At 44.8% G+C, this 22,523-nt stretch overlaps 1 protein-coding gene across 10 annotated transcripts in view; it reads left to right on the forward strand.

The window, feature by feature from the left end:
- LOC144113334 (uncharacterized) overlaps positions 1 to 22,523 on the forward strand; it is an 87,196-nt gene that overhangs the window by 31,900 nt on the left and 32,773 nt on the right. For all 10 annotated transcript variants that reach the window (XM_077646343.1, XM_077646353.1, XM_077646347.1 and 7 more), the window contains exons 12-13: positions 1,236 to 1,440; positions 8,140 to 8,318. In XM_077646343.1, the coding sequence (XP_077502469.1) occupies positions 1,236 to 1,440; positions 8,140 to 8,318 (384 nt within the window). The remainder of the gene's footprint in view (positions 1 to 1,235; positions 1,441 to 8,139; positions 8,319 to 22,523) is intronic.

Here is a 22,523-nt window from a genome sequence, read left to right on the forward strand (position 1 = left end):
TATTGAGCTGATTTGCATTTGGCACCAGGTTAATTATAGCCTTTGCATGCTGGTATTGTATGTGGCGGTGCCCAGCATTCTTGCAAACTCGGAGAATACAACTTTCTATTGAAGAAGTATGCTCACTATGGCAGCAGAGTACATGGCAAATTGAAGGTTGCAGCGAAGTGACTGGCGCAGGTCCTTAGGCCAAGTCCTCTCTAGGTGTAACTTACCTCAGTGGATATTCTGGGAAACAGTGGATAGTATACATTCATTGTTTGCTTAGTTTATTGCAGAAGCTACAGATGAAGAGAGGCAATGCATAATACAGCCAAGTTATCACTTGGTGAAATTCCGTTCACGATTGTCATACTTTTAACCACTCATAATAAGGTTTAAAATCAGTTGTTGGGCGAGTTGGTATTTCATGCTTTCATTCACACAGCGCAAAGACGAACACGGACTAGAGGGGAGACACCACAAAGCTCTGATTTTAACAACGCTTATTGCTGTGTGCAGCGAATACATATAGAGTATAGCATGACTTTCTTAGCATGACTTTCCTTTTCCTTGCTGCGCATGCCCGCTGTACTCTAGATGTATTTGCTGCACACAGCAATAAACGTTGAAGTTGGCACTTTGTGGTGTTTCCCCTCTTGTCCGTGTTCGTCTTTGTGCTGTGTGAATGAAAGCATCATAATAAGGGCAGCAATGATTTTATGCATAGTTAGGCTTTTAACATACAATAAATGCCCTGCAGTATAGCTGTTGCAAATTGTCGGTTTAAATATTCACTAAAAAATACTGAAAGCCTCGATGTGAACAAGAATCTGCTGGAAGGAATCCTCGTGCAAAAAAATAGTTTTAAGAAAAAAAGTGCGATCTTTTCTGGTGGGTGAAAATCTTGTAAAATGATGAGAATTTCTACAAAAAAAAAAAAAACCTCAGAACTTGCAGTCTAAATGTGCTTGACAATACTTGCAAGAAAATCTGCAGTGTTCTAGATTATTTTAATAGTCTAAGCTATAGAGTTTGCTATTGCCAATATTAGACTTTTGTGTGTATGGGATTTGTGATTTTATTGAACGGTGGCTGAAGTACGACCATGGTTTTGAAGTAGCATGAACATGGAACATGGTTTTTGATGCCTAAATTTCTACAAATGAGCAAAGTTAAGATGGAGGTGGAATTTTCACTGTCTCATTGTGGTGTCATGGGTTGGTTGTACCTCTCCTCATCTTCACTTTCCTTAGAAAGAACATCTAGAGAAGCAAGCTGCAGAAAATGAAGGGGAACTGAAGTCTGAGTCAAGCATGGAATGCTTTGTGGCTGAGAATGGTACGGTTTCTACAGCTGAGGAAACAGTGTCTGAGGGGCTACAAACAACCTCTGAGCAGAGCGACTCCTCAGAGCCGACTCAGACCACTGTTCTGTCTGAGATTGCTACAGAAAGTGAAGGTATTGCTTCATATGTAATTTTAACAAGCCTGTATGAAAACCATGCCCAGAGTAAAATTTTTTGCAACTTGGAAAGAGAAAATACTAGCTGCACATTTCGTTTTCCTGCAGTCACTTCCTGTTTTGTGCTAGTGATGTGTGCCTCATTGCGCGACTATACTCCATCCCAGTAGTTGCCAGTAGTTGCTCGCAGCTCTACCAAAGCTGCAATGAGTGCACAGGCACCAATCTGACACTGCGGATTGTAGTGCCAGTATTAAATAGGCATACGGGCATACGGGACAGCATGCTTTAAAATGTGCATGCACCAAATGCTATTTCATATTGAACCTTAACGTACGCCTCCGGTACGTATGCTATTTCCCGCGTTAATCCTGCACGACTCTTGCGTGCTCTAAAACATCTTTTCCAAGATGGTGGCGCCCTTTGAAGCAGGACCCCTCGCCTTGGACTGAATTCGTCGTCGTTAGTACAGATTTCTGTGCGTTCACTGGTTATAAATGGGGCACTAGGCTTTCGCTTCATCTCATCTCACCTATAACAAAACGTTTTTTTTTTGTTTAGAGTTATGATTCTGCCACTTCTAGTCCTGAAGAGAAGTGTCGGTTTGTTGACAAAAATGCTTCCCATTCTAACAACCAGGTGGCGCCACTAGACCGAACTTGTAGTTTCGTCTCGGTTTGCATACGCTTATCGAAATGTGCGAATGTGACAAACGGTGCAACGCCCCACAAAATGCTTGCGTTTAGCATACATAATCGTGCATACGCTTTGGCAGTGTTGTAGGCGTTACCAAAATAAGTAACTAATTACGTTACTTGATATGCTAAAAAAAGGAAACGCGTTACTGCCCTACGTTACCTACAAATAAAGGTAACGCGTTATGTTACCGTTACCGAAAAAAAAATACTGCACGTTACTTTGCTGTTACTTCATGACCGTTAATTTTAATTAGTTTTTCGTCTTAAGAACTTATGATAACAATTTTATAAAGCTCACATTTCAGATAAAACTTTTAGCCCAAACAAAATTTTACGCGAAATCCTGATTTAACGGGATTACTTTGCACAAATGGGCAGGAGCATAGCAATGTTATTGTGGCCTGAAGCTGCCCGTTGAGTTACATGTGATGGCTTCTAACTCTGTGGCACATGGTGAAACCATTTTCTGAATGTGACATTAAACACAAAATGACATCTCATCATCAATTCTATGAAAACCTAGCTGAACTCTCAACAAATTTAAGGCAATTCTGAAAAATGTGATGTTCCAAAATGCTCCGCATGCTTCCACTCTTTAGAGAGTTGTGTTTTTGAGTGGTTTGGGAAGCGGAGGTAGGTGAAGGCAAATGTGTGAATGTGTGTTCATGCACGTGTTTCGTGCTTTATGGCTATTCTGTCTTTTTTTTTTTGTTAGGTGCATTGTCAAGGGCAGGTGTTTTCTGGCATGCATGCGAGCCGCAGCAAGGGTCGTCGAGAGCACCTGTACATTTGGTTATTTACAACATCACTTTAGGTGCTCTGTGCTTTTTTTTTCTAAAAAAAGGGGCGGAGTGGGTCACAATTAGAGCAAAGTAACTAGTAATCCAACTAGTATTGTAACCTCAAAATCGCAAGGGCCTTCTGCATCCTTCACGGTGCGACTCTGTAGAGCTCCACCACTACCGCGTCACACCCATCATAAGCAGGATCGTCGCGTGTGTGGAAGCTTCATTGCGCAAACGGTGAACGGCACGTGATGAGCAAGCAGTTTCGGTGCACTGGAAGAGCGGAACCATGCGGGTGGAAGCGAAGGAAATGGCATCGAAGCATAGACCGATTTCACAAAGCCCACTTCGCATGCGCATGTTTACCCTAAGTAGTCAAGCATCGTCTTGGTTTTAGTTTTTTGTGGTGGCATCTGCATGACTGGCATTAGACCCGGTCGCAGAAGCTTTCCTTCATGTCATTTATTATGGTCAGCTAAAGGAAACAGAGGTGCCACTACAGAGTTTCCAGGGGTGCAGTGCTAATCGCAGCTGGTGCAACGCTGAGAGGGTGTGTAGTTGCGGCATGGAATGGGATGACAGCGGCGGCGACGCTGCACTTGTTACTCGTACTGTTGTGTTTAAAAGTTGCAGTTGACGATGAAAACATGCTTGACCGTCACTTTTGTTCATTTTGCCAGCAGATCATTTCTATGCATAGCGTTGCACATGTTTGAGCGCTTGCAATGCTTATATTTCTTGCCATCTCGTTTTTCTGTTAATTTTCACAGTATCCATTTAGGCATCCATTAGCTATGTCACAGAATGTTTGTTGTCTTTTTTTATTTCTTCATCATCCTTTGTGCCTAAATGTGACCATGCAGTTGTTTCATTCATTTATTTATTTATTTATTTATTTATTTATTTATTTATTTATTTATTTATTTATTTATTTCAGCTACCTTCTTGGCCCCATGGGCATTATAGAGGGGAGTGGGGTTTGACGAACAAAAATTAAGGGGTGGGGAGAGGAAACAGGGGGATAATGACATTTATGAACCTTATGAGGTCTGACAATACAGAGATTACACAATGAAATTTTAACAATAGCAAGGAGAACAAAAAATACATGTTTAAGAAGCAGATTATTTGATGCCAGAAACACTGGCCACGGCGGAATCAGCAACATAAAAAGCAATGACGCTCAAGGTATATGTACAGACAGTAGCACTCGATAAAACAAGAAATGAAGCAGATATGAAGTCGCATACAATGCAGAACATGATCGCTGGTAGGCAAAAGTACATAACTTGACCTGCAAGAACATTTGGCTGAAAGATTTTTTTTTTTTAATCAAGCGGCATTGCAATGTACAGATAGGTTTCTTTTGAATTCCTCAACACCTCGGCAAGCACCAGTGTTCCAGGCAGGCATTTCAACTCCGATGCAGTTTTAGGTACAAAGGAATATTGATAAGATTCAGTTCGAAAACGAGGTATTCCTACTTTACAGGGGTTATCGACGTGCGATGAGACATGTGCCAGTGGCGTGATAAGTGCATTTTTCAGGGTTGGATTGGTGTGATAAATTAAAAAAAAGACATAAGCGGGAGATTTTTCTGCATAGCGACAAAGGTTTTAGTGATAATGCGTGATAATAACAACCATAGTCACTGAGAATGAAACGTGCGATTTTGAGCTGATTCTAAAGCATTGGTTAATAAATCTGTATGAGGATCCCATACTGACGCAGCATATTCCAGTTTAGAACGAACAAGTGATTTATAAAGTAGTAGTTTCACAGGTGACGATGCCATAGAAAAATTACGTTTAATATAACCTAGCATGCGGTTAGCATTTGCGATAATGGAAATAATGTGTTCATTCTAAGTCAGGTTTGATGCGACAGTAGAGCCAAGGTACTTTGCGATTTTACTGATGTTAATAAACATGTAACTGTATTAACGAAGTGCTTTGGCTTACCAACAAGAAAGGCGAGCAGTACAGTCTATGCCATTTTGCATAATAGAATTGTCACAAATACGTGTGTTCAATGTGAAGTGAGAAAACGAAAAGCAAATCGGGGAGGCTTTCAGCATACCAGATTAGGGTAGACTGGTTTTCATACTTGTGACCAATAAGTTGGATTTTTGAGCAGATTGTTGTTACACCAATTTATTTTTATTTAGGACAATATAATCTTTGCTGCCAGGGCGCCTCTCATGCGACTAACTCTCTATTTTCTCAGTACGGGTCTGAACACGCTAACTGATGGGTAAACACTAGGTGCCCGTATTTTTTCTTTAATTTCTGAAAATACTGATTAAGCCAGGGGTGATGCTCCGGCATAAATGACATGTTGTTAAAATGGAATGGTCAAAGACCGATATACAACAAAAATAAAAAATTATTCCACAGTTTTATAGTCGCACTTTCTCATTCCACGAAACAGAGAAAGCACTATCACTTCTATGGCAGCTTGAGGGATTAGTACGCTCATCAAGTGCACATGCATTGTGGCCTCCTGAATGTTACAATAAAACTTGGCACAGTTCTTCACCCACAACCTTACATCGGGCAGTAATCGCTTTAAAGTCGGCTTAAGCAGCACAAAGGTGAATTCGACTGCTTCCTTTTGTTGGCAGTTTAAGGGCCTCCCTCAAAGCTCAAAGGTGCGTAAAAGGCTTTTCGAAGCTTCAGACAATTCGCCATTTGTCAATGTACACTGATTAACAGGAACACAATGTCTAAATATGCCGAATAGGGCTTCTTCAGCTGTCTCTCATGACCAGCTTCTGTGCTGTATTTAGGGGACCTTTTCTTCTTTCCCAAAATACGAAAAATCCAGGGCCCTCTGCTTTGCGCAGCTGTCTGAACACATGACACCCCTCAGGCGAGCCTTCTTGTCCCACAAATTCACCATTCATGCAGGTAAACATTGTGTGGTGATGCAAACATGACTGCTTCTCATGCGTACCTCACGCACCAAGCTGACGCGGCCACCAGCCATTGTACCACAACTCCCAGAATCCATTGTGGCTGTGGTGGCGTGGTGCTACTGCTGGTGAAATTAGTCTATTATCCAAATTTCCAAATTAACGGGGGATGAATTAACAAGCATTTACTGCATACGCTGAAATGCTGCCTGCGAGGCTTGACTTGACCACTCAGGTTTGCAATCCTGAGGCCACGAACAGCTACCCACCTTCTCCTTGCAAGAAAGAATTGTCGCAGTTTCATTCATACCGGTCATATCTTCTCCTATCTACACTTGGGTGCCATCATCTTGCTGCACTACAGCTGCACCTCAACTTGGAGTGCAAGCCAGCCACGTACTCATGCTGAACTACCTAGAGGGGTACATTGACAAAATGAATACAGAAGTGCAGTGGGTGTGTGGTGCACTGACAAAATGAATGCGAAAACGCTGCAGTCCTTGAACTGGTGCAGCTATAGCCAGAGGATAACCCGAATTGGTTTTGGCAATTTGGGCCGTCCCTTTCAAAGTGACTGGTGCAGTCATTCTTTGTGTCATGATTTATATTGCTTGCTTTGGTGTCAGCGTAGCAGGGAATTATTATAGCTTTTTTTTTCTTTTCCTTGGAATCATTCCCACAGCTAAGTACAAATTCAGAAAAGCAGTGTACAGCCTTAGTCAAAAATGTACAGCCCAAGGAATTTGCTTCTGTGTCATTTCTCATGCAGCACCTGTGGAATCCCTAAGCTTCAGATGAGAGAGAGAGCGATACAGTTACTGTTACCTTCAAGAGATTTGGAACACTGGCGATACAAAGCAAGTCACCCTGCTTGGCTTAGAAGCAAACACCTTGGGCTGTATATTTTTGACAAAGGCTGTACTCCTTTTAATATAGATTTCCACATTTCAATTCTTGGGCTTAAATTTGTAGCTATTTTATCAGGAGCACTAGCGAATTGATGTATGCAAAAGTTTTTAGTATTTACCATTTATTATTTTATATTCTTTATTCAGCTTATGTGTGTGCAGTAGAAGGCAAAAATTTGAAGGCTTTCATCGTGCTTCAGTTGGCACCAGAAATCTATATGGTATTCATGTCTTGAAAGGTAGAATGATGGTTGTGCAAAGCAGTGATTCTAAAATCTTGTGGCTTTTGGGAACACCACTGTCTTTCAACAAGTGATAAGTAACCCCATGCATTTTTTTCTCTTTTCTCTTTCTGCCAGGAACACATGCATAAATGAGTAGAGAGATGGGCAGCTTTTACTGCAGCATGGTCAGTGTCATGTAGTTCCAGTTAAGGGGGGAGCCTGGTCTTAAAAACAAAATTTTATGAATGAAGTCACAATTGCGAAATCTTTAGGGAACTTGCATTTTTGCGTGCCGATTCTAAATATGTCATTTCATTTCATATAAAACAATTCCTTGAGCACTTATGTTATTGTTATACAAGTTTCTCGTGAAGAGCTTTCAAAAAATTTTTTTGCAGGAAGCATGCTGAAATGTATGTTATGGGTTCTCTTGACATAAAGGAATGCAGTAAGGGTAAAATTATCTTCCCGCCTATTATAGAACTTGAGTTATAGGGTTTTGAAGTTGTCGCTTCAGAAATGCAAAGAAAAGTTTGTATTCCTGTTTCTGAAGTGGCAGATTCAACACACTATAACTGAAGTTCTATGAAAGGCAGGATGATAATTTTACCCTTATTGCATTCCATTATGTCAAGAGAACCGGTAAGCAACCGAGAGCAAGTTTTCTGCAGAAAATTTCCTTGAAAGAAAGCTCTTCACGGAAAACTTGCATAACAATTACATAAGTGCTCAAAGAATTGTTTTACATGAAATGAAATGACATATTTAGAATCGGCACACAAAAATACACGTTCCCTGAAGATTTCGCAATTGTGACTTCATCAATAAAATTTTGTTTACAAGACCAGGCTCCCCATTTAAGAGGCCGCCACATGCGTGGCCGAACACTGGAAAGGTTTAGTTTGGTAGAGTGTCCTCTCTTCAGACTTGTGCAGAAGACACTGCAGTCAGTTTCCACAATAAGGTGAATCAAAAAAAAAAAATGGAGGTAGGGGGTGAGGGATATGCTGGGCTTGGTGCTTGAGCCTAGAAGGACAGTCTAAAAATAAAAAACCCAAGGGTACTTCATTCAGAACATGTGACGTAAGGACCTTAATGCTTGCTATTATGGGCTCCTGGTTTGCTGTCGGTGGTAATTGTGGTGCTTGTTTTTTTTTTTTTCTCAAGCAACTGCTGAGGCAGCATTGTCAAACGATGCAACACTAGAGTCACTTTTCGCCGATTCTATTGGTCAAAGCTGGTATCTTCCTGAACCTGATGGGATCACCAACAGCTATGCCAACATCCCTCAGGAGCTGACTGAAGGCTCTCAGGAGAACAACTCTGACTCCCCTTCTGATTCGCAGGTGAGAGCCGATGCTACTGCCTGCATTTTTTTTCTGTGCTTTGTTACTTGAAGGACTTTTGAGTTCCACTGACGTAAGCAGTATAGTTTTCACGTGATGCTAACATTTTGTCAATGGTGGCAGGCACAGCTTGTTGCAAGTTTGTTTGTAGCCCTGGAGGTTTCCACTGAAGACACTGTAAAGATCTTAAATGATTCTTCCTTCGAGGTGACCGCTTATTTGGCGTTAGACTCGCAGCCGACAGCCAGGTGATGGACGATCGATGACACACGGACGAACAAAGAAACTGGACTTTTATAACACCTGAAAAACAGTACAGAAACAACTATACACAGCAGAAACAGGGGCTACGCACTCGGCTACCAAAGCTGGTTCAAATTTAACGCTCAAGCTCCAAGCTCGCTCTTCACGGCTTGCCGAAAGCCGGGGCCTGCCTACTTCACTGCGCGAAGCCTGACCAAAAACCGCATAACATGATGTAACGCACTCTTAAATAACCCAGTTCGAAACTTCCAGAAACGGGCGAGGGTGTTGGAAGAGAGAGAAGGCGTCACAGCACACGTTAAACTACGTCTTCCTCCCCCTGGCTTCTAGAGAGCACTAGAACTCTCGGGAACATATGTCTGCGCGCGCCCCGCCTTGCCAAGGTCGCGAGGGGAGGAGGTCCTGGCCCCTGCACTGGGATGTGCTTGCAGCCGTGCGCGTTCAGAAATGCCCAGACGATTTCTTTTTACTTTGTTTTTTCGGCGTGCATGCTGGCACCGACTTGCGCTCGCTATAGTGGCCTTACAGACACCTTTTAATCCACTGCAGTAAAGCCTCGCTAACTCGGACTTCAAAGGACCGGGAAAAGCGTCCAAGTCATCTGAAGGTTGAATTGTCGAATGTTCCCCAAAAATCTGCCAAAATCGTTTGCATCATTTTATTATGGTTGTATGGTGACAACTGGGCCACGCTCACTGCTTTTGAGATGAAAACTACGAGGCTACAATTTTCCACAGTTCTGCCATAAGCTTTACTGTTTGTACACTGTTGGAAATGTTGAGGCAGAACTGCCTCAAAATTGTGAAGACCTCTGCAGCCACTCTCACGGTGTGACGCGCTATCAGCAGAGCCTCCTCACGTGCAGCGGTGTCTCATGTTTGGAGGCTCCACCTCGCTAACTGCGAACAGCGCATGACAAGGCCACAGTTTCAGTGCAATGGAAGAACGGAAGAAATGTGGGGGACCTGTTAGTGCTAGTCGGTAGCGGAACAGCGAGACTCCTGCTAAAAAGACTAAAAGGCCAACAGTGTGCCAATCAGCGTCCAAAACAGCACACAGCTGTAATTGGCTGGCTGGCCGATGCGTGGACATGGTGCAGGTGATAGCTGCCCTCACTGCAGGCTGGAGCAAAGCTCGGATAAGTGAAACCAAAACTATCATGCAGCTAGACTATTGATATTGTCCACGGTCAGAAGCCTGTCAGAATGAATGAGCTTTCTATGCCTTAGGCTTACGTGGGCATGAGCCCAGGCCACGCCTGAAGATCAAATCGCTTGGATTTCCGGATTAACATGGGTTGCATTAAAGAGGCTTTACTTAGAGGCGCTGCAAATTTGTTTCCTAATTGTTGAGGATGGGCCATGGGCAGGCACCCTAGGACTGAACTCTTGGACGGTGAGAAGGGGCTTTAATGAGTGCACCCTAAACCAAGATGGAGTCCAGAACATCCCAGCGCATGCCCCCTGCACACTCTCAGTGGTCTTCCTCTTCCTTGCTGGCTGGCTAGTGAAGGCGGTGATAAAGGTTCAACACTCCCGGCCGCAAAATATCAAGGGTTAAGCTCCAAGGACACAAGCTTCTGGATTGCTCTTCTCGTGACGAATCCATCGGCGAGCTTTATCTTGCAGGAGCGGATGTACTCATCAGAACCCTTGTAAGTCTCTAAGACTCGCGTTCGCTCCCACAGCTGCCATGGGATATTTTCTGCGTGACGACGTCACCAGTGTTGAGCTCAGCGGAGATTTTGTTCTTGACATAGTGCGCAGAACGAAGCTGAAGGATATACTCCTTCATCCATCTTCTCCAAAAATCGTTACGAGGTATTGTTTGTATGTGTATCTTCGTACTGCTTCCACTCTCGATGTGGTCGGTGTTACGTCGACATCTGAATCTATGAAAGTAATCGGTTTGGAATTCACCAAGGCTTCTACCTCGGTTAACACTGTTGTTAGTGCCTCAAAGTTAAGACTTGCTTTTCCCAGAATCTTCCCTTGTGGAAGCTTCATGGTTCTCACCAGGCACTCCCACCAGTCACCCCATCATGGGGTCTTAGGCACAACGAACCTCCACATTACACCGGGGTTACTAAGGTGTCCAGCTAAATCCTCATTGGGCCGCAGTTGATGTAAGGCGAGGAGATCGCAAGAAGCCTTAAATGCCTTGGCATTGTCCAAGTAAATGACATCAGGTAGACCCCTTCGGGAGATGGAACAGCGAAAGCACATCAGAAATGCCTCAGTGGACATGTCAGATATTATTTCCAAATGAACAGCCCGGGATGCGGCACATGTGAACAGTGCAGTGAGCACTTGGTTTCTCTGCTTGGCGAGGACACAAAAAGTGGTCCTGCATAGTCAATGCCAATGACCTCGAAAGGGTTCGTTGAGCAAGACGGTGACTCGGGATAGGCCCAGCAGGAGTGCTGCCTGGTCTATTCATGAAACGGCATAAAAAGCAGCTCCGGGTCATTCATCACTCTAACATTCTCGCTCAGAAAACCCAGTAGCGCTCTCGTAGCTGTGTCAAAGTATCGCGGATGCCACCTTGCAAAACCTGGCAGTATGCTCTAATTTTGAGCAGCTCCGAAAAGTGATGAGGTGACGGAAGGATGGCAGGGTGCTTGCGCTTTTCTACGGAGATTAGGCGTGACATACGTCCACCAACTTGAAGGGCACCTACACTGTCCAAGAAGGGGTTGAGATCCCATATACGGGACTTCTTGTTGAACAGAGCTACCTTGGTCAAGCTGCTGATCTCTGCATGGAAGGCTTCCTTTCCTTTGAATGCATATGATCCAGTATCGCTCGGCATACCGCATAAACGCGTGTAAGGGCCGCACTTTTTCTAGATTTGAGGGCCAATTTTTGGGGTGCGCTCCATACACTCAGTTTACGAAAGAAAAAAAAAAAAAACATTGTTGAAAGCAAGAACACACTAGTCGGTAAATCAATGGCATTTATTCGACGTTCAATTGCCACTCGCGGTGTATTCCCATTCTGAGCTGGTGCTGTGCTCTGGTGCACGCTCATCCCACAAGAAGTCGCGCAGCATGTCCGCTGTCAACGTGTAGCCGTTGTTCCGCGCTTCCGTCACATAGCAGAGCAGCTCTTCTTCCAGTTCGGGAAACTTGCACGGCTTGCCTCGATAAGCCCGCTTTTTACAGCTTGTGTCCCTCAATGCATCCTTTTGGTTGCACCATCGTCGAACGCACTTCTCAACCACGTCAAATTTCCTGCCCGCCGCACGCTTGCCATGTTCGACAGCAAACCCAGCCGGGTAGCTATTAAGGTACTTGCCCACCATGCTAAAACTGCAGCGCTTGGTAGCAGCACGCGAAAACCACAACTCCCGTGCCTTTGACAACCACAAAAGGCTGGAGCTGGTGATACTGATGCCAATATGGATAGCGAGAGCTTGCAGCGGAGGAAGAAGCTGACGATGATGATGATGAGCCACGGCCTCGGGTGCCATTTGTGGGCGGCACCTGGAAGCTCCTGTGTGCATGCGTCACCTCCGCGATGAAGCACGCCATTGCTCACAGCCGGAGCTGATCGCGGAAGCCACGGCATGTGCATTTCGAAGGCTATTCCCGCATGGGTCTTGTGGAAAGTATGGGCGCGGCCCTTACACAGGTGATATTTTTTTCTATTATTTCCTTCTGGGAAACGGTGTGGCCCTTACACGCGTTTATACGGTATAAGAGCTCTTCGGCTGTCAATGAACCAGTTTCTGCAATTCTGCATCGACATCGGTTGAGAAATCGAAATATCCATGTCGTGACCCTGAGGAGCCGCTGTATTGTACTATAACATTGGCACTCAATCGCCGAACTCAGAATGTCCACAACAGCAGCAGTATGAACAAGCATCTCACTGCTGACTCATTCTTTGCTGTCAAGAGAGACCATCGGTTGCAACGGCCATTGGTCTGCTGGTCCTTGAAGCCACTCAGGTCCGTGCCACCATATGGGGCTGGACAAGATCTTTTCAATGGACAATCCACGAGTTAGGAGGCCTGCCGTAGGCCTCCTAACTTGTGGATTGTCTGCTCCGGGACAATATTTCCATTGTGATGGATTGGTTTGTTCTCTAATTTCTGTTGTCCCGTTGCGGATAAATGGCTTCCACTTTACTGCGTCACCTCGTATCCAGGTCGGAGCGATTCAGGTCAGAGAGAGTCCGTCCACATGTGGTAGTCGGCCTTGAAATTCAGATAGCTGCTGCATACATGGTTTAGCAACCTGGAACCCATCAGTGCTTCCAGCAGCTTTAAGCAAGGCAATGTTGTTCTCTTAAATGGGGCCACAAGGGACTTCGTGAGGAGCGAGCGTGCTTCTCTGGGAGTGGTTGTCATGCTGTAGATCGTTGTACCATATGCTATACTCCGTCTCACAAGATGTTCGCAGCACTACGAAAGGTAGAGCTCTCTCATTCAATCAGGATGGCACGCATACATGACTGTGTTCCTACGTGGATGTCGCCACACCAATTACTGACGGGTGGCTCCATCCATCTGAAAGAAGGCATACTACTAGTTAGCTTCTTTCTATCTCTAAAAGGTGGCGCTTGATGCCTTTTTATTAATGCGAAAGTATTGCATATATGGTTATGTCGCATCAGCAAAAAATGTCCGCAAAACATGTCTGCAAATTTTGTCTGCACGGTCATGTCGTCCTGTATAGATAGATGTTAAAAAGTTTAATTGTGTTAGCTGGTGTGTGAGTACATTTTGAAATGGGAGAAATTTGGTTGAAAAATTTTATTAGTTGATAAATTGATTTGTATAATTAATTGCTCTGTGTGAAGCATGTTTTGTGTGACTGATTTGATGAAAAACGATGCAAATAAATAAAATTAAACAAAAATACAAAAATAAAATACAAAAGTAAAATTAATAAAGTAAAAAATATTTAAAATAATATCACACATAAAAATGAAATAAATAAAAAATGGGGGGAGAAAAAGAGGGAAGGGACACGCTTTCGCATTTCCACTCTCAAGCAACCTAAGTGGAATCCTGTAATTTTTCTCTTTTGTTTATTTTTGGACAGATGGACGCCGTTCCAAAGGGGCAGGCCCCACTTTTTTTTGTCAGTACCTGTTCATATCAGTTCCTCTGTTGGCATGTTACAGTTATTTTCAATGTTCCTGTCATGTGCATATAAATTTATTTACTCCAGCGTGGTCACTGCTTTAATAAGCTTGGTCGAATACAGTTTGCGGCAGCCGAATGTCGATGCTGGTGAAATGAAAAACATGCCCATGTGCTGTGCGAAAGTCAACGCACAAGCGGTCAAAATTAATCCGAAGCCCTCCACTACGGCGTCTGCCGTATCTCATCAGAGACGACATCCTTCTCATTTTCGTTACTCTCACTGTGACAGCACTGAATGGTTCTGACTTGTGCACGCTTATTTAACGAATCACGTTAGCATGTTAAAGGGGCTCATCTCATTGTCCTCGTCACAACTCCAGTCAGCACTGCTGGTTGTGTCGTCCTCCACTTTGACAACAATTGCCGGTCCAGCACCGTCGATGATGTGGTCCAGCTTTGTCATTTTGCCATTACATCTTCCTCATTGATAACATGCTGCACATAATCCTTCCATTTTTCTGCAGTCACTTGCATGATGCCTTGCGACACGAGAGGTACCACTTCTTGGAGCTTTAAAGTCTTGTTTTGAGTGGCCTCAAAACCCTTGACGTCGCTCCAAACAAGCTCTATTGGGTTCAGTTGGCAGTGGTAGGGTAGCAGGCGCACAACAAGATGGCCAGCAGCTTTAGCGATGCAGTTCGCATGATATCGTTCCCCGCCTGTGTTCACGTTGACAAGCTTCATGAGCTCGGCCTTCACCATGGCGCCGCTCCATGCGCCACATTTTCCAGACAGCCAAGCCAATATGTCCTTTTTGAGGCTACTCACCAGTGGCACTGGATCCTGGTTCACTGAATGATATGGCACGTTGTCCATTACTATAACGCTACTGGCTTCTTTGGTGACAACACTCAGCCCGCCTTCAACATCTGCATTGTCCACTGGTAAAGCATTCGCTCGCTCACCCGGATGAGTTTTGCCACCCTCTTGATGAGCGCATTCGTATTTGAACTACCCCCACTCTGGACGCGAAGTTTGTCAAGAAGCCAACTGCTTTGCCTCCTTGGGAAAACAGCGCACTATCTGTGTAGGGCACACATGCGACACAACTGACTTGGCCGACGCCATGTTGAAAAATGGTGACGCACCACTACCTCGCAGCAGGACTGCGCAGAGCTGTGTCCGTATGAGCTTTGTTAATTTCACCAGTGATTCAAACACGCTGTACCATTTAACTCTGCCAGTCCAAACTATGTTTTGAATTTTGAATTGCTGTGCTTATTGTTTGGTTAATAGTCCTACACTGCTCTAATATTTAATGAACTACTTTTTGTGTTAATGCAGCCCTGATTGGACGAGAGCACTCTGCCTTCCGTAGTGCTGCAAACATCTTGTGAGATGGAGTATAGTGAGCTTGCATCACAAAATACGTGTACTTCTAGTATGCTAGGTAGCTTTTGTCCGCCACTGATGTACCGCAGAATTGAAAGTGCTTTTATTTTCGGCAGCTGTCGTAACCACTCATGGTATTCATTCTGAAGATCTTCAAGGAGATCTTCATCCCACGCAACACCACGTGACCAGAGTTTTTGGAAGGGGATTCGTATGGAGATGGTAAAAGGGCCAAGGAAACCCAGGGAGTCGAAAATTCTTGACGCTGCTTGTAGGACGAACCGCTTTGTGTCCGACTTTGCTTTCAGGAAGTCTAGTAGACTCGATATTGAAAAGCTGAAGTTGTCTTGTTCGAAATGCCAAGCAATGCCAAGAACTTTGGCTGATGTCTCTCCGAGGACGACCATTTCTTTGCCAGCTGAGTGTTGTTCCTGCTCCAAGACTTTAATTAACTGGTGCGAGTTCATAGTCCAGTTCCGAAGGGTCATGCCTGGTTCTTGCGTAATTCCCAGTGAAAATATGAAGTGGGATTCCAAATGGCTTGCTTTCAAGTGGTGCCACTTCAAAGCAAATGGTTCTACAAATGGTCCCACTTGCTTTCAAGTGGTATCACTAGACTGCAAGTGGCCACAGCTGGGCCACGATCAATACGAATATTTGCATACTAAGCAAACAAGGCAAGACTAAAAAGATTCTCAAAATAACAGTTATCAGCAGCTTAACCTACTAAATTGCATTCATCATTTGTTCAGTCACTGCGGTCAAAATTATATGAAATAACTGCGCTCAACGGTCAAGCGCCACTGGCCCCAGTAATGAGAGTGTCATAAGTGGGGTATACATATGGGAGCAGTAGTGCGTTCTGTAGATGTAGACATGAGTCGATTTTACTAATGTTCAGCCATAGTATGTGTTTCTTGTGCGTGATGTATGCTTGCATGTGCGTGTGTTGATTTCCATGACAACATATGCAATTCCCCTGTGAAACATGAATTATTGGACAGGGACCACTTGAAGTGGTCCCCACTTTACAAAAGGGACCATTTGGAACTACCAGGTTAAAAAAAAAAGAAATGGGAATTTCAATTAGAACGAGTTGGGTATTTCAGTTGGTTCCAACTGGGTTTTTAAACTGGTTCCATATAATTTTTAAGGTGCAAAAGAAAACTGATATGTACTGCAGGGCAATGCTCAGCCTGATACCCACGTTTTCACAGGAGAATTGCGTATGCCGTCATGGAAATCGACACATACACATACAAGCATACGCGCACAACAAACACATATGCTCTGGTTGAACATTAGTAAAATTGGCTCATGTGTAAATCCACAGAACACACTACTGCTCCTATATATGTACCCCACTTATACTATCATACTAGGGTCAGTGGCACTTGCCCATTGAGTGCAGTTTTTTTTTTCATATAATTTCGACTGCACTGACTGATCAAATGATGAATGCAATTCAGTAGGTTAAGCTGCTGATAGTTCTTATTTTAAACATTGTTTCAAAACAGTCTTGACTTGTTTGCCGAATATGCAAATGTTCGTATGGATTGTGCCCCAGCTGTGGCCACTTGCAGTCTAAAGGTACCACTTGATAGCAAGTGGGACCACTTGTAAAACCACTTGCTTTCAAGTGGGACCATTCCTAAAACCACTTGCATTGAAGTGGCACCACTTGCATTGAAGTGGCACCACTTGAATGCAAGTGGGACCATTTGGAATCCCACTTCATATTTTCACTTGAGTGAGCATTGCCCTGCAGTCCTCACATATTAGTTTTGAAGCAATAGCTTCACTACACCGGGTAAAGCCAAGGTCACCGGGCCAAGCCGGAGTCGCTAATGCGCATGCTTCGAGCAACAGGTGCGCCGCGCATGACGTCAGAGTTGCTCCGTCGCCGCTGACTCCGCAGCCCCGCTGCGCGCGTTGCGCTGTGCATGTGCAGTTGGGCAACAGATGCGCGTCATTGCTCGGCCACTTTATAAACAGAGGGTGCGAAGCGCTCATTCCGCGTGTATACTACGACCAACATCAACGGCAACTGCAGGAAGCATGTCGACGGATTTCGAAGTTGTGGCGTTGTATATGGCAAGTCGACAACGAGCCCAAGAAGCCGGGAATGCCAAGAGCGCGGCCAAGACGCCGGAACAATGAGAGGAACGGCTCGCCAAATGACGCCCAAGAAGCGGAGAAACGACAGCAACAACTTAAGCCACGAGCGAAGCCACATCTTCGGGTCAGCTATCTTCGTACACACTAGGTTTCACCGGAGCTAAACCATCAGCAGTTTTTTTTTTTTTTTTTGCGCCTTAAAAATGATTTGGAACCAATTTCAAAGCCCAGCTGGAAAAAAATGAAATATCCATCTGGTTCTAATTGAAATTTCCAATGTTTTTCTTTTTCTTGAACCTGTTAGTTCCTAGTGGTCCCTTTCGTCAAGTGGTCCCTACTCGTGTAAGTTCTGCGGAAACCGGGAGGCTTTCTTCATGTCCTTCTCACATGTCCCAGCTTCCCACACCATCCATCCCCAACTACGGCGGAGTCATACTGGGAGACTCTCCTGGCCAGCTCCGCTGCTACTGACCGGCACCGGATAATTACCAACGCCCTGAAGCAGATAGCCCTCCAAGGGCTGTCCTTTGCCCTGTAAGGGCAGCCCGCTATGGGTTGCCTCGTGCCATCTTAGGCGGTTAGCAACACTTGCTGTTGGGCTAGTTGGTTATCCATGAAGTCCAAAGGACCAGCGCACAAAAACAACGGACAGAGTAGAAGAAGGACGACGTAGACAGAAGCGCTGACATCAGCGCTTCTGTCTACGTCGTCCTTCATCTACTCTGTCCGTTGTTTTTGTGCGCTGGTCCTTCGGACTTAGGCGGTTTGCCCCCCCCCCCCCCCCCCCCCCCCCCCCCCCCCCCCCCCCCCCCCCCCCCCTCTGTATTGCTTGCCAATAAATGTTTTCCACCACCACCATCTCAAGTAGTCCCTGTCCAATAACCCACTTCAAGTGGGACCACTTGCGAAATTTCCACCTGGGAAGGTCCTGCACCTCGCAATACAGTTGGAAAGCTTCTTCATCTGTGTCCGCACCACTTATGAGATCATCGATACAAAACGTTTCGGCCAGCATTTTGGCGGTCGCAGCTTTGTCAGTGGGTGCTTATTTCAAGTGGTAAAGAATGGTTGCAGTTAGTAAAAACTGGACTGCAGGTTGCTCCAAATGGCACATGTGTCATTCTCCACTCTTGCATGTCGTTTTCAGTATACTTGGATATAGCTCGTTCTCTGAACCAAAGGAAGCGAAATGCATCTCGGTCTTCCTCTCGAATGCAGATTTGTAGAAGAGCCTTTTCGATGTCGGCTGTCAGGGCGATGCAGTGTGTTCGAAAGTGCAGCAGAATCTTCACTAAGTCTTCATACAAATTGTCCCCCCTTTTCAAGACAGTCAATAAGAGAACTGTGTCCTTTGGCATGTGAAGATGCATCAAATGCTGCCCTTACCTTTGTAGTCAGGGCGTGCTCTCCGATAACTTCTTTGCGCAGCATGTAGTAAAGCTTTGCGAGGTTTGTAGCGAGGCTGTCAATCACTTCTGCGTGTCTTATAGTTTTGTCATAAATATTGAGCGGGTGACCTTCGCTCGAGCGTTGACATATGAGCTGCTTTAGTCTCTTGACAGCTATGTCTTGGTTGTCAAAAAGCTCGGCTGCCTGCTTCCTCGGTAGTGCGACTTTTTATCTTCCATCGCACTATCAGATATTTCATTCAAATTCTCACATGGTCGCATTAGTTGATTGACGCTTTACATCAGGATCCAAGATTCCCATGCTTTCAAGTTCCCAAAAAGAGCGGAGCCAATCATTGCTTTCTGCTGTGTTCACCTGCAGCACACAAACCATCGTCCGTGACGTGCCTCGCTCTGCTCTCAAGCACGTCGTAATACCTTGGAAAGTCCATCCAAGTTTGGACTCCAAAGCTATTAGTGACTCAGTCGTGTCACATCTGCAGAATTGGCCAGTCTTAACAGTCTACATCTGGTCTGAGCCAATAAGTACGCTCACACCATCTCACGTGACGATGTTGGGATGTAGCAGGTCATCTGCGATGGTCTTGCCACTCTACTTAAACGATGCCACAAAGGACGAATCCATGGGCTTTCCCTCTATATCCTGGCAAATGTGAGGGATCTCAATAGCACGTAAATTGACCTCAGCTTCTGAAAACTGGCATTTCAAACGCAGTTCTACAATGCATCGCTTCTTAGCCACCTGGTTGGAGACGTTTGCAAACGTATTAAGGGCAGTGGTGATAAAGCTTACAGGCTTCAACTGCAAATGCCTCAACAACGATTCAGTGACGAATGTGCGCTGACTGCCACCATCAAATATTCCTCTAATATAGCGGCATACGTTTCCGCCCACTGCAGAACGTTTACGAACAGAACGTTTACGCTCTGTCCGAAAGATGTGCAGACTATCATGTCGGTGCTCATCGGTGCTCATGTGGGCCACACCTTGACTAGTTTTTCCAGTTCGCGCCCGCGTTGCACATACTTGAAGCATGCCGACCCTTGCAGGTGAAGCAGGTAACCCTGCGACGGCAGTCTTGTGCTCGGTGCCCCTTTGTGGTGCAGCGGAAACAGTGCATGTTCTTAGAAAGTTCTTTCCTCTCTGGACGTGGCATGACTCAGTGAAGTAGGCAGTCGACTGTGGACGAAAGACAGTTCTGTTAACTGAGAAGTTCGGTCAGGTGTGCATTGCACGGTCTTCATACTCGATGATTGCCATGTACATGGCTTCAAAAGTTGAGTCATTGCAGATGAGTTCGAGCTTGTCATTACTCCTTTTCAGGTCCTCGTTTGCCTTCAGGCACTCGTAGGAGCACATTAGTTGGCTAAGTGCCAGATTATCTGAAGCCAGAAGAGCACTTGCCTCGTTGATAAGTTCGGCGCCCGTCAAGCCGTCTGCTTGGTTCAGGCCACGCTCTGAGCCCTCGGAAGGTCCAGGATCCATTCCCACTCCGCCTCCTGGTTTTCAGCTCCAAAAATGTTGAGGATGGGCCACGGGCAGGCACCCAAAACCTGACCTCTTGGACGGTTAGAAAGGATTTTAAAAAGACTATGCAATAAATTACTTGAGATTACGTAAAACAGACGAGAGATAGGCATTTCATCACTCGTCACCCAATGCAAGAACTTTTAAGCTAGCATCAATAACAACGAAGATATAGGCGATTAAAAATTACGCTCCTCCTCACCCCCATCAACTCATACACGTGGGGCACCAAACAGAAATAAAGAAAACTGCTCTGGGACTGGGCCCCGCCCATGAATACGTCATCCGCTGACGTTCCTTTTGCAACTTCCGGTTGTCGCTCCTAGCACCCCAGCAGCAGTGTTGGCGGCGTGATTGCGGCGCATGTTGAGTTTCTTTGCTAGTCATCTGTTGTAGTTAGCAGTAATGGACCCGGACCTCGAGGCGCGACTGCTCGCTCTTACGGCCGCGATGGGCATCGAGCCTTGTGCGTTCACACCGTGTTCAGCCAGCGACGACAGTAGCGACTCGGCGAGCCACTGCGAGTGGCTCCGGAACTCCCGACAGAAGGAGGCGGTGGAGGAAAATTGAAACCATATGCGCGAAGGCAATGCCCTGGCTTGCGCTTGCCCAAGAGGGTCGCGCGGCGGCACGAGCAGGCGATTTTCACGGCTACCGGAAGTGTGCCCGTGACGTCGTGGCTGCCGTGGCTCCAGCGAATGACAGCGTGTGGTGTCCTGGCGACGTCATGGGTACATTGACGTCTTTTTTCACTATTTTAGTTTCAAAATCGGTCACTATGAGCACACCAATCGGCCCGCGAATTTTAAAAAACACGTTTTTTTTTTTTAATTTATAATAAATTGCCGGCTCATTTCCGAAGACTCATACTTGGTGTGAATGCTTCTTAGCATCATTTCTAAGCATTGAAAACATTTACAAGCGCCATTTTATTCATTGCGTAGTCCCTTTAATGAGTGTACCCTAAACCAAGATGGAGTCCAGAACGTCTTAGCGCGTGTCCCCCCCGCACACTCCCAACGGTCTTCCTCTCCCTCACTGGCTGGACAGCGTAGACGATGAAAAAGATTCAACATGAATAATTGTTTTTGTCATCCTTTTGTGCTATAATTTAAATAAATACCTCAATCGTAATAAATTTGTATCATTTTAATGTGAAAATTAAGAACATATTGCAACTTAGAATGTCTGGATTAGCTTCTGGAAGCTGTGGAATTTTAAATAGGCATGATAGTAAACTGATCTGCATATTTTCATAATTTACTATGAATGTATGGTATTGCAGATATATAATAATCCAAATATTTTGTAGTACTTTTGTTTATTATTGAAACCTTTGTATGGTACTGCACTTAGCATGGTGTTCATTTGCTGTGCAGTGATGAAGGAGACAGCAGTATGATGAATGGGTCTGCGATATGAGGAGAAACATAGAATTTTCATAATTGTCATTGTGTTACCAACACCTTGCAAATCTGGGTTTCCAAATAGATAAGTGAATTTTGTATTTGGTGTAATGTGGTGGAATTTACATGGTATGTATTGGTCAGTATTTGCTGCCATGGCTTTGCTTTGATTGAAGAGCCATCAGTTTGTTTGTCTTCTATGTGAATGCGATGCAGTGATTGTGATAAACATGTGAGCTTATGAACTGTGTTCAGTTCTTATGCAGCCTTGCACATGTGGCCTTTTGCATCCTCCCTGGTGACTTACTTGCAATGGAATTTCGCTGCTCAGCATAAATTCGCAAGTTTGGTTCTGGTGTTGGCAAAAATGCCTGCATAGGGAGATTTCGATGCACATTAAAGAGTCTCAGAGGCCCAAAATTAACATAGAGCCCTCTACTGTAGCTTGCCTAATAGCCTACAGTGTTGTTTTGCCACCTGAAAGCCTAATGACTTGACCTTTTGCCTGAGATAGGTTGCCTTTTGCACTTTTTTTTTCATAGACAGGTTATGACTCACAATTATTTATGGCTATGAAATGAAATTGAATGTCAAGTATAGTTAATATATTTTATAAAAGTTATTCTCGGCTGGAACATCATTGTAGAACTGGTTGATTGACTGGCTGCCCATCGCCATCTCTTTGCCACATGGAGCATGAATGAACAGGGTACTGTTGTGATGGATAACACAAAGTGCCAGTTTGTAAATGATTTGGAAAGTTCCCTGTAATCATCACACACTTTTTCCTCACAATACAATTTTCAGAATTTTTGAAGTTCTCATAAAAGAATGCTCTTGCCGTCACTACATTGCATCTGTGTAGCCACAGTTTTGATGATTATGATGATATGATTTTAATGGCACAAGGACAGCTTGGACAGAGAGCGCCATCACTAACGTATTTGGTCTGCACGAGGTACGGTCAGAGACCCTTTTCCCAAGCATTTCATCC

This window comes from Amblyomma americanum, chromosome 1 (assembly GCF_052857255.1).
Source record: "Amblyomma americanum isolate KBUSLIRL-KWMA chromosome 1, ASM5285725v1, whole genome shotgun sequence".
NCBI lineage: Eukaryota > Metazoa > Arthropoda > Arachnida > Ixodida > Ixodidae > Amblyomma > Amblyomma americanum.